Source organism: Melanotaenia boesemani, chromosome 19, assembly GCF_017639745.1.
Source record: "Melanotaenia boesemani isolate fMelBoe1 chromosome 19, fMelBoe1.pri, whole genome shotgun sequence".
Taxonomy (NCBI): domain Eukaryota; kingdom Metazoa; phylum Chordata; class Actinopteri; order Atheriniformes; family Melanotaeniidae; genus Melanotaenia; species Melanotaenia boesemani.
In genome coordinates, this window is record NC_055700.1 from 5,936,172 (window position 1) to 5,948,714 (window position 12,543).

Consider the following 12,543-nt stretch of genomic DNA (forward strand, 5'->3'; position numbering starts at 1 on the left):
TCCAACAGCCAAATACACAGTGGCGGTATGCGTTTTTATTTTTTAATTTGTACTTTTTTTTAAATTATTTTAAACTTACTTTTATCAAAATCTGGGGGTTGCTTTTGATCAGATCTTTCTCACTTTGTAAAGAATAGAAATGGTAAATGGTCTGTATTTATATAGTGCTTTTACCCAAAAGCGTATACAATATACATCACATTCACCCATTTACACACACATTCACACACTGATGGTGGAAGCTGCCATGCAAGGCGCTCAACCACCACCTATCAGGAGCAATTTGGGGTTTGGTGTCTTGCTCAGGGACACCTCGACATGAACTCAACAGGCTGAGGATCGAACCGGCAACCCTAAGGCTACAAGGTGACCACTCTACCCACTGAACCATGCCGGCAAAACAAAACATACAAACAAAATATACAATTGAGAGGCTAGACCTTTCATTTCTACAGGAAATAATCATCTTTGCTGTCATGTTTATCATCATTTTTTAAAGATGTAATTGTTTGTCTAATGCATATTGGAAGTTATACCTGCATTGCAGCAAACTTAAAGGTAAAAGCACACAGAAGTGCATCATGATGTATTAATCAGTATGTAACTAGGAATGGGCGATACCAAAATGTTTCCTGTCAATACAACACCTGTAGTTTATTGTACTTTTTCATCAATACCAATATTAATATTGAAACTTCTTGCCTCTTAAAGAAAAATCATGATTGTACAGTGTGCATTAATATCTTTATTGCAAGGGCAATATGGAATATAAATAAAACTCAACAACATAAATACTTCAAAGAAATTCTTTTAAAACAAATAAATTATACAGTAAATAAGACCAAAAACTTTTTTAAATGATAAAATAACTACAGATTAATATAAGATTATTCACATATTTATATGGAACATAAAATAAAAATTAATATGTGCAAGTAATATAATAAAACGATGTGTAATAACCTGCTTTAAACCAGTAAAATATCAAAACCAAACCTTCACTAAGAGCAGCAGCATCATGAAATCTGATAGGCTACCATAGTCATGTGACACAGAAGGAACACACTGTTGCTGGACTACGCATGCAATTTTGTCTAAAACTTTAAGTTAAAAAAAGAAAAAAAGGTGTCTTAATTGTTAAAAAAAAGTATTGAATCCTATATTTTGACTAGCTGATATTGAAGTATCAATACACCCATCCCAGTATGTAATGCATAGCAGTTAGCTTGGCATTGCATGTCCCAGATCCTCCCTGATTCTCTTAAACTAATAGCATTTTGACTCTGATCTCAACACTGCTAGCTGCAGGTGAATATCCCTTTAACCAATTAACATTCAAATTACATTTAGTGTCATCTCTATGTGTTAACTTTTTAGAGGACATAAGTATGTTTTGTTTTGGTTGAAAACCCATAATCCTTCACTCCATGTAGGATGAAAGCAAAATAGATGAGTTTGTACATGCCCGCTCAACCCAGTATGACCCAACACAAAGTGTGTGCACTTTCCTTTTCAGTCGGTTGCAGTGTGTGCTGCCTCAACAATTCCAATTCACACAAACAAATTAATCACTAATAAACATGAGGACAAAGTCTATAGTCTATTTGTAGTGTTTATTTGTATTCCAGCATGACATTGACATTTTCTCTTTTCTCCTGTCCCTGTTTTGAGGAGCAGTTAGCTTGGCCTGCCCATCCCTGTTTCTATGGTCTGGGAATGCTCTGACTGCTGCCTCCTCCGGGTAAGACACTTAATACTCATGCATATTTTTCATAAACCCACTTAAACAAAAACAAAAAAACATTGTCTTGAATCAAAGGATTTATGGCCACAACTAATTTTTACTACAGACAGCATGAAAATGTGGGGAAATAAAACAAAAGGTTGAGAAGTTATGGTGAGAAGTGCAGTACAAAAAGGACCAAATCAGTATTGGTCTTAATCATTTTTAAATCTTAATGCTGGAAACTAACACATGGAAGATCTGACCACAGCTCTATTTGTTTCCTGTATTTTTGAGACTGCCCACAAGTAACAGCAACTCACTGTACACAACTGCGCAATGATTCAGTTTCCCCTCCTCCTTAGTTCCATATCACACTTTTTCTGCAAAAAATGTCTAAGACTTTCATTGCATTTCATTTGCTGAACAGCAAAAACCAAATTAATAAAACATTTAATTTAAAAACACCTTTCCAAGGACAAAACACAGACCATACACACACACACACACACACACACACAAATATACACACACATACACTAATGCAGAAGCACGAGATAATAGAAAATAAAATCAGAAAGTTCTGGTATCTCTCTTGTCAAAACAGGCTGTCAGAAGGCATTTTTTTTTTAAATCTAACCAAATAGATTCAATGCCACAATCTAATGAAACAAACCAAAATCCTTTTTATAAACAGGTACCTTCTCTTCATGCCTCATAAACTCATTTATAAAAGGGAATTCATGTGTCCAACTGCTGGTTAAATACCCACTGGCATTGCTTATGTGGTTTTTCATAAAGAATAGAAGCTAATTAAAGAGATTTGAGACTAGTATCGCAGTAACTTTTTGCTGGTAGTGTTGCAGTTGTTCAACAAATAGAAACATGTACAAAATCTGCAGAGCCAACAACTGCAAATTCAGCTGAAAATTCTCTGTAGGTTCATCATTACCACTGACATTTCATATCATATTTACTCATTTTTAGAATAAAAACTGATTATCAGTTTGACATATCCCTATGAATTAGAATTGAGTACATTTTTACTTAATGGTGAGTTAAAGCGAATAATGTCAAAATGTAGTCGTTCATCTAAAATGCTTTGTATCAGAGGAACTGCAGCTGAAATCCAGGCGAGAAAGGTGCATGGTGACAGAATGGGAATAGCTAGAAAGCGGTAAGAGTCAAAGTGGGGTGGGGGCACAGTGAAAGAAGAGCAGGAGGGAGGTGGATCAGAGGAGCCTATGTTTGTAGGCAGTAGAGAAAGAGACAGCGGCAGGGAGCAATCCTCCGTTACCAAGAGGAAGCATGATCCTGCTGTGAAGCCGGGCTGCTGGGGCTATATTTAGCTTCTGTTGCCATGTGCCGGGAATGTGCACGGCAGAGGCGCACACACATGGATGCACACACACACACACACACACACACACACACACACACACACACACAGTGCTGCCCAATAGGTTCACTGCTGGTCATGCACTCCTGCACATGCGAGCATACATGCAGATCAATGAGCCAGTTTCAGTGATTTTGATTTTGATTTAATCTCATTTCTAGTTTCCTTTTGTCCTCATTTGACTTAATATTTACTTGTACACGTGCACGCACGTGCTGTCACACTTACTGATGTGTTAGCTAGCTTCTGTAACTGGAGAAAGCTTTTTGTGCCACATTTGTCTGTAAAATTATTCAGAGGAAAATATACTGACTGAATTTGGTTAAACTTGTTTTGAAGCCTCGGGGATGCAGTGCATGTTAAATTTGTTCAAGAATCTTCATAAAAAGACATTAAAGGCAAAAGATAAAAAATTATGAAAAGAAGCTAAAAGGAACATGAGAAAAAATGCATGATAAAAATGTCCTAAATTTAATTTGATTAGGCAGCAGTCCAGAAATATGTGAGCTTAAATGTGGCTGGATGTTTAGGCTTTGATAGATTTTCTCCTCCCCCTCCCTATTTTTCCTTTTTAGACTGAAATGCCCATCAATCCATAATCTGCTTTACACATCCAGATGAATGCAAAGCAACGTGAGCACAGCAGCATCTTTCGTTGGTATACTCAGTTGAGATACAGCCTAAAGTGTCGCCATGCAAACCCACGAAGGCTGTACCAATAAGGGGAAGTCAACTTCCTCCAGACTGTCTGATTGGCTGATGCTCTGTTAAGTCCACTATTGTAATGTGTAAGGACAGATTGACATTTAATTTGCAGAGTGCTGATAGCAGGCTGCCGTGTACGTGGTGTCAATATGTACATAAATGTATAAATTCAGCAAGTCTTCAAATTCAGTAAATCTTATTATAGCAGAAATGTGAGACTGAGGGTTGAGCAGGTTCACATGATGAAACTTCATTAATTTAACCGATGAAATTAATATACAAAGCAGGTTAAAATAATTGTAAAGAAATGCTACAAGGTAATTAAAATGAATAAAAATAAGGACATGTGAGATAGAATTAAATTTACAAGTTAAAGCTTAAGACATCAAAAACCTTGGTTAGCAATTGTTTAACAGCACACACACACACACACACATATAAAACACACACACCACTGTTAAGTATTTTAAATGGTCTATACACAGTTAACGTGTGTAGCAACGCTGCGCTGTGATTGGTAACTGAAGTCCAGTGATCACCAGTCAATGTCATATGTTTGACCACTCCATCTTCTTGGGGGGGGGCTTTTAAAAAAAAACCTCTGCTTATAAAAGTAATGTCTACTCAAATGTAGGGCTCACAAAAAAAAAAAAAAAGCAAGAAACGTATCACATTATAACTCATAAGTATTATTGTATAAACGTGAAACGTATTACGTTATGTGATAAGTTTTATTGTAAAAACGTAACCGTATTATGTTATAACGTTGTTTCAGATGGACCTCAAGGAGACAGAAGATAAGGTTAACAGACTTTATTAAATACCAGGAACAAAGGAAGTATCTTACTCAGACTGCAGGAAGGCTGACTGGACATCTTCAACCCAAGGAAGCTAGAAGCGGAGAACAGGCTGGTCCATGCTGGTACCAACATCAAAGTCCGACAGGGAGTTAACGTGGTGCTGGGGTATATAAGGACTGGTGAAGAGATTGGGGACAGGTGTGACTGATTAGGGATCCAAAGAATTATTGGCTGTAGTGCAGGACTGGACTGTATGTGGCAGGGTGAGAAGATCAGGGACAGGTGTGGATAATCAGGAGAGTGATTGTTGGGGAGTTTGGCTGGGCAGAATACGACAGGGACTGGAGCAGGTGTGACAGTACCCCTCTCCCTCCAGGGCCAGATTCCAGACGCCCTAGGAGGACGGCCAGGAGGCCAAGATGGCAACAATACAGGGGACTGGAGGTCAGCCTGAAGGTCGCACTGGCAGGAATTGGATCTGAAGGTACTGCCTGGAGGCCGAGCAAACTGGCGCCGGGTGGCTGGAGGACAACCTGGAGAGCAATCAGACTGTGCCAGATCTCTGGAGGCAGACCTGGAGAACAAATAGCCCAGGGCCAGGATTCTGGAGGATAACCTGGATGGTGAACAGACTGGGGCCGGATCTCTGGACAAAGACCCGGAAGACAAGTAGACTGGATCTCTGGTGGAAAGCCAGAGGGCTGCACGGACTGGAGCTGGACCCTTGGAGGACATGCAGACCGGGACTCTGGCGGACGGCCAGAATGCCATGTGGACTGGAAATGGACCTCAAGAGGACATGCAGACTGGAACTCCGGCAGGCAGCTAGAGTGCTGCATGGACTGAAGTTGTACCTCTGTAAAACGTGCAGGCAGGAACTCTGGCGGATGGCCAGAGGGCTGCACAGGCTGAAGCTGGACCTTCTGAAGATGTGCAGACTGAAACTGAATCTCTGGTAGGCGCGCTGAGTGGGGCTGGATCTCTGGAGGGCAACTGGGAGGTCACACAGACAGGAGCGGAATAACTAAGGGGACTCTTTTGCAGTCCCATCATGAAGAGCTTGGGTGCCAGAAGCAGAGAAGGAACCACCCCTTTGAACACCACAGGCGGCAGCGACAGAGCAACCTCCTCCGCAGGGTGGACCACAGGCAACAGAAGAGGAACATCTCGACCAGAGACCCCCTTGGAGACAGGAACCAAAGGACGGTGAATAGCATCTTGACCACAGACCCCCTCAGAGATAGAAACTAAAGGACAGTAAGGAGAGTCTTGACCACAGACCCCTCGAAGATAGGAAACAGAAGCAGGTGAAGAGCATCTTGAACATAGACCCCCTCGGAAACAGGAACCACCAGAGGCTTCGTGGACCTAGGAGCTGGCATCAGCAGGATCGGAGCGCAGGTGTGGAAGGCTGCAAAGCCGGGCAAGACCGTGGCTCTGGCATTGGACGCTGAAGAACTGGACAGGACCGGGGTGGAGGCATGTGAGGCTGCAGAGCAGAAGCAGACCGGGGAGCAGGTGTCAGAAGCTGAAGAGCCGGGCAGGACAGCGGTGCTGGCGTTGGACGTCGCAGAGCCAGAGCAGACCGGGGAGCCGGAGGCGACACCGGAGACTTGGGCCTGGGAGTCGACTGATAAGGTTCCACCCTTGCTTTTCTGGCAGCAGCATCTAACCATAGGTCAGCTGCTCCAGGAAAGGTGAGGTACTCAGTCCACAAATTCACCAACCTGGTGGTGGTTGCCACCCGTACATAGGGTGGATAAGGCCCCACCCGACTACTCAGGTAGGAGTCCTTGGCCAGGAACAAACAGTCCTCCAAATGTTCACGCTCTGTAAGATCCTTATATAGCTCATTCAGTTATGCGGTCAGACCTTTTGCTTCGGATGGACCTCAAGGAGCCAGGAGATCAGGGTTAACAGACTTTATTAAATACCAGGAACAAAGGAAGTATCTCACTCAGACAGACTGCAGGAAGGCTGACTGGACATCTTTAAACCAAGGCGCTAGAAGGGGAGAACAGGTTGGTCCATGCTGGTACCAACATCAAAGTCCGGCAGAGAGTGAACATGGTGCTGGGGTATATAAGGACTGGTGAAGAGATTGAGGACAGGTGTGACTGATTAGGGATCCAGAGAATGATTGGCTGTAGTGCAGGACTGGAGTGTATGTGGCAGGGTAAGAAGATCAGGAACAGATGTGGATGATCAGGAGAGTGATTACAGGGAACTTTGACTGGGCAGAATGTGACAGGGACTGGAGCGGGTATTGTAAAAACGTAAAAAAGTATCACATTATAACGTGATAGTTTATTGCAAGAATATGAAATCTATTACGTTTTAATGTGATAAGTTTTACTTTTATAAATTTTTATTATTATATATTATTGAAGCATAATACATTTTATGGAAAATTTTCTTGTTAAGTGGAAACATTTCAGCTCTTGTCAAGGATTCATTTTCTACTCTATTTTATTGTTGTATAAACAGGAATATGGGACAGTTATGAGCAAATCCTTACGCCACCTGCAGGCGTACAGTGAGACGGTGTGTGTGTCTCTCTGAGCTGCCATAAACACAGCTACACACCCTTAAGTTAGAGAAAATCTGTGGGCGAATAAACTAAAATCAAAGTATAATATAATAAAATTCTATATGATACATTTAACATTATATCTGATGAGTAATAAACGTTGTTTTGCGGAGACACTGCAACTATAAGAAGGACCTATAACAAAAACCATACTAGAAAGTATCATTGTTTACACTGCTAAAAGTGGTTTGCCTTGTGAGCCACCAGAGGGTGCTGTAGTATCTATTAAAATGACAAGGTAACGTCAGTACAATAGGTCTAAGTTGTTTGTGAAGTTATCACTAATTAATGAATATTGATCCCCTGTTATACAATTTGTGTACCAAATTAAATCAAACTTTATTTATAAAGCGTTTTTATGGCGAAGGCAACACAAAGTGCTTTACTTTATAAGATTTTTATTAAACAAAAACAAGCCTTCACACACCAAAATAGATATCATGGCAAAAAAAAGGGGAAAAAAAAGCTAAGAAATAGTTTTATAATACAACAAAAAATAAATGTTTACACATGTACTTCTTTCCCATTAATAGACATCTACTGTGTGGAGATGCCAAATAATCATTTGTAACAGTCACTAAGTTACTTCCTAAATTACTTTCAAAATGGCTTATTCTTTAGTTCACAAAGCAAACAAAGTAATAACAAAAATAGATTCAGAACACGTATAAACAAACCAATATATGTATATACAATATATATTTTTAAAAGGTTTTTTTCCACTTATTACACTTTTTAATTTATAGTTTTACATGGTGAATAATACTATCATAGACCAAACACTACTCAGGTCCTTACTGAGCCATGGCGTTACTATACAGTGATTGGTCAGAGACTATCACCTGTGCATGCTAATGATGCTTCTGCAGCAGTGCACACACACTTCCCTTTTACATGAAGTCCAGAACACAAATGAGTAGAGCAGTGTAGTGCTCAACCATTATCAGTCCTCAAGAGATTCAAACCTTGACCTTTATGATAAATCTAATGAATTAAAGAGGAATATCCCCGTACATGTTTCTTTATCAAAGAGTATAGATATTAAACATGGTAAAGTATGTTGTCAGTAAGTAATAACATAAATTTTAGTAGCTTAAATGAAATTATTAGCTTATCTAACTTCACATATATCGTTAGAAACTGCAGGTTTAGGAAGTAAGCGTATAATTGCGCCATCTTGTGGCGATATATAAAAATTACAATAACATTCTGTGCATTTTAATGTTAAAGGTGCACGCTGCTGTGTAGACTCGGACACACTAATTAGTGTAGACTTTGAAGGTGCGATTACGTGGAGATTCCACCTCACACATCTCCACCGAGTGGTTTCTATCATCAGAGGAAGTGGTGATGAACCAGCCGGGATACTTCACAGACTCAAAGGTGGTCAGAGAAAATCCTGTAGTTTTCTTGATGAAAAGGAAGCGATCCGCGTCTGTGTCCTGATAGATCTTCTTTAAATCCTCTTCATGGCATTCCTGACAGGGAAACAAAAATGTTCATGAAAGTTAAAAAAAAGGCACCCACAACATGGAAATAAAAATTATTTAATTTAATTTAATATTATTATTTCACGAAACATTTACATTTCATCAGAAAAATTCTAATTTGGGATTATTACTTTGGGGTCTAAACTGTGGCATAAAGCTCAAATCTAAGAAAAATTCAGGGATTAAATTGCATTATTACAGTTTTTCAGCCTGGAGAGAAAAAACTAAACTAGCTGCTGTTTTATCTCATTAAAAAGTTTTTTACTCCTAAACCTAAACCTGATATTAAGAAGTTGCTAATTTACGTCTCTGTGTAGAAGCTTTTTTTTCTCTCTGTATTTACCTCCAGATTCAGCACAGCTTTCTCATCTTCCCAGGAGCAGGAAAGGTGTATACTTTTACCCTTAACTGACAAAAGGACACAGCTGCTGTCCACGGCTGTGGCTCCAGGTTTAGAGATGTACCTTGACATGTTAAAATTCACTGAGGGGATAAAAACAAACATAAATCAGAACATGACCTTTCATTTTGAGGCAAGAGGTTTAAATTACTGGTACTCTGGGAAGTTCTTGTGGTCCTTTTACCTTTTAAATGGTCGTATCCTGCTTTCAGAGTGATGGCCTGCAGTTTGTAGTGCTTCTCATCACAGTTTGAGTCCAAGATTAAATTTTTCTGGGACATATCAGTTAACATGCATTCTCTTAAGCTGTTGGCACGTTCAAAGATGACTTTTCTCTGTTCCATGGAGGCGTTCCAGTGCCTCTCAACAATAGTTTCTGTGGAGAGAGGGGTTAACAAGAAGATCTGATGAGCACATCCTATGTGGGTGGTGATTAAAGAAGTTGCTTTTCCACTAAGATTTCAGATACTTTCATTTCCCAAGAAATGGCATCCAAAGCCACATTTAAGTACCCGGTGACTCACTGACTTTTTTTTCCCCCAGTGGACTATAGCTTTGTCTCTTTACCCACCTTCCACCACCTGGTCCATGATGAAGCTGTAGAGCTCGTCATCGCTGAGCTCCCTGCCACACTTAGATAGCAGCTTGTTGATCTTGTTCACCACCAGCACCAGTGTAACGACACCCTTCATAGTCCTGTGACAGGAAACCGTCAGGTCCAGTTCCCCACTGAATTTTTCTCTGTCTTCTTCCTGTACATCAGAGCAAACACAGAAACGTTATGGCCTGGAGCAGCTGTACGTTCCTGTTTGGGCCACTCGAAGATGGCTCGTTGTTTCTATGCGATGCAAATAATCTGACTTCTGAAACAATAACATTGCCTCAGTAGAGCCAATAAAATTGGTAAAGACACTTCTCATCCTGGCTACCACCTCTTCAACCTGTTGCCCTCTGGCAGGCGCTACAGGTCACTGAAAGCAAGGACAAACAGACTACGTGACAGCTTCTATCCAAGAGCTGTCGCAGCACTGAACAGAAAATAAACCCAGACAACAAACCCACTTCACTCTGCACTTTACACTCCAGTCACTTTGTTTTTATCTGTGCAATGTAACCTCAGTGCAATAATATTACCCACCGACAGTCTTCCTTTATATTTTTACGTTTATCTTATAGATTGCATGTTTTATATATTTGTATTTTGCTTATTTTATTTTTCACATGAGAGATGCACTCTCAATCTCATATCGACTGGTACAATGACAGTAAAGGCTGCTCTATTCTATTCTAACATCTTTTCAATAACCAGAGGACGTCTTCAACATGGTTGTTTTAGAGATGAGAAGCTGCTCTGCGTCTGTTTGGATTAAATACCCTGTTGCTGCTTCAAATAGGAAGCTCCTGTCTGTTTATTTAAATCATCATGGTAGCTGTTTATTAACTTTGTTGTTTTTTGGCTTGTGTTGCATTTAATCTCAAACGGCAATATATTTTTACCATTGAAAGCAACATTAAAGTGGTCAAATTTTATTTTATTTTACAGGGTGAGGGTCCTCTCTGGGCCGGGAATGAGGTGAAACCCCAAGTGGAGGGGTTCATGTATCTCGAGGTCAGGAGTGAGAGAAGGATGGAGCAGGAGATCTTCTGGCGGATCGGTGGGACGTCTGCAGCGATGCAGACTCTGCATCAGTTGGTTGTGGTGAAGAAGGAGCTGATCCAAAAGGCAGAGCTCTCAATTTACCGATCGATCTACGTTCCTACCCTTGCCTAACCCTATTCGGGTCTGGGAACGCCTCAGGATCCCCCCCACATGAGCTGGCAAATGTGACTGGGAAGAGGGAAGTCTGGGGACCCCTACCTCTGAGCCCCAACTCCGGATGAGCCGCAAGAAAATGAATGAATTTTTTTTTTTTTTTTTTTGAGCTTGTTGTAAAAAGGTTTATCATGAAATGGTGTAATCTGGTTAGCTAACAGTAGTACATATTTAAATATTTATAGTCATAAATTGTAGGACTTACCATCATGTCAGAGCAGTGACATGCCTTCTCAGGTGAACTGAAATACATAAAGAAAAAAAATAAGTTAAAAATATGCCAAATCTCACTTATTACCTACACATCAGTATCTGACCCAACAGTGAATAAATGGCTGATCATGTTGGTATTTTTGAGGATATTTAGTATAGTCTTTGGAGCTTTTTAATGGAAAACACCATTAAAGAACCAAGTTTAGTCTTTAATTTAAAAAAAAAAAAAAGACCATACCCTTTTCTTAATGACCATTGAAGGACGAGCCCTGAGGTCTGTTACTGAAAGAGTTTGAGTTGTACCCACTTTTCAGTTCTTGTGACACCCAAGCAAACTTTTTTCTTGAAGATATCAGTTGCTAATTTAACATTTTATTTAATGTTCCAGTAGTGATTCTCAATTGGGATCACCAGATGGTTGTGGAAAACAGATCAAATTTAACACCTCTCTCAGCATCAGGTTTTTTTAACAGGAAGAAAAATACTGAAATATCATTGAAAATACTTCCAAAATGACTTTTCTGTCAATGCTGGTCCAGATACATTAAACGAACACTTAAACATCAAATTTTAAAGCATGCTGACTTTTTAAACTGAATAAAAATAATTTAGCTGTAGTTAATCTTGAAATGTGAATTTTATCATACTATTAAACAATTAAATAGAGAAAATTTCATGATTTTAAAAACTGTCTTTAAACAGTCATGTAATCCTGAAACAGAAGTTGTATTAAACATGATTTAACTCACCATGCCAGTGCATCAGCCAGCTCAAAGTCACACATGTTCAGATGGAAGTTGTTAAATCCTGATAAAATGGAAGTTATTCTTATTGACTTCACAGAGGCGTAGCGGTGGTCTGACACGTTTCTCGTGTTGAAGTGCAGATGGACTGAAAATCTCACTCAGTATTGTGCTTTTATAGAGCTGACTTCCTTTCTTGAGGTTAGAGCTGTACTTCAGAAACAACACTACACCTACTTTGGCCAAAGGAAACGGAAAAGCTTACAAACTCACAGCAAACATTTAAACTCATATGTTAGGCATTGTATGTAATACACCTGTATATAAATTGTGGAAGTAATTTTAATGCATATGGTAATCAATCATATTTACTGTAAATAAGTGTAATCATTCTTTTATTCATACATTTATTCATTTATTACCCTCAATTACATTTCATAATGTGTATTTTCCTTATATAGAACATTGAAGTTATTATTCTAATATACCATTTTTTCCCGCTGCTGGGCTTTGCACAGTACAGTTGGGATGAAGGGTGACGTCCTAACTCACTGTAAAACAATATATAGTATATTTTAACTCTTTTTAAAGGTGTTTGCAGTAAGTCCAATGTGTGATAGAAATGTTTTCCCCAGCTAGTGTATGGCTTTGTAGATCAAATAGAGAT

The 12,543-nt window shown here is 39.6% G+C and overlaps 1 protein-coding gene across 1 annotated transcript; it reads right to left on the reverse strand.

Annotated features, from left to right (window-relative positions):
* Positions 1 to 7,604: 7,604 nt before the first annotated feature.
* il1b (interleukin 1, beta) lies at positions 7,605 to 12,268 on the reverse strand. Its single transcript, XM_041970302.1, has 6 exons — positions 11,883 to 12,268; positions 11,126 to 11,162; positions 9,679 to 9,859; positions 9,292 to 9,483; positions 9,051 to 9,190; positions 7,605 to 8,695 (listed from the first exon to the last, which is right to left on the reverse strand). Exons 1-6 carry the CDS (start codon positions 11,915 to 11,917, stop codon positions 8,477 to 8,479), a joined length of 804 nt encoding a protein of 267 aa, XP_041826236.1. The 5' UTR covers positions 11,918 to 12,268; the 3' UTR covers positions 7,605 to 8,476.
* Positions 12,269 to 12,543: the final 275 nt, after the last annotated feature.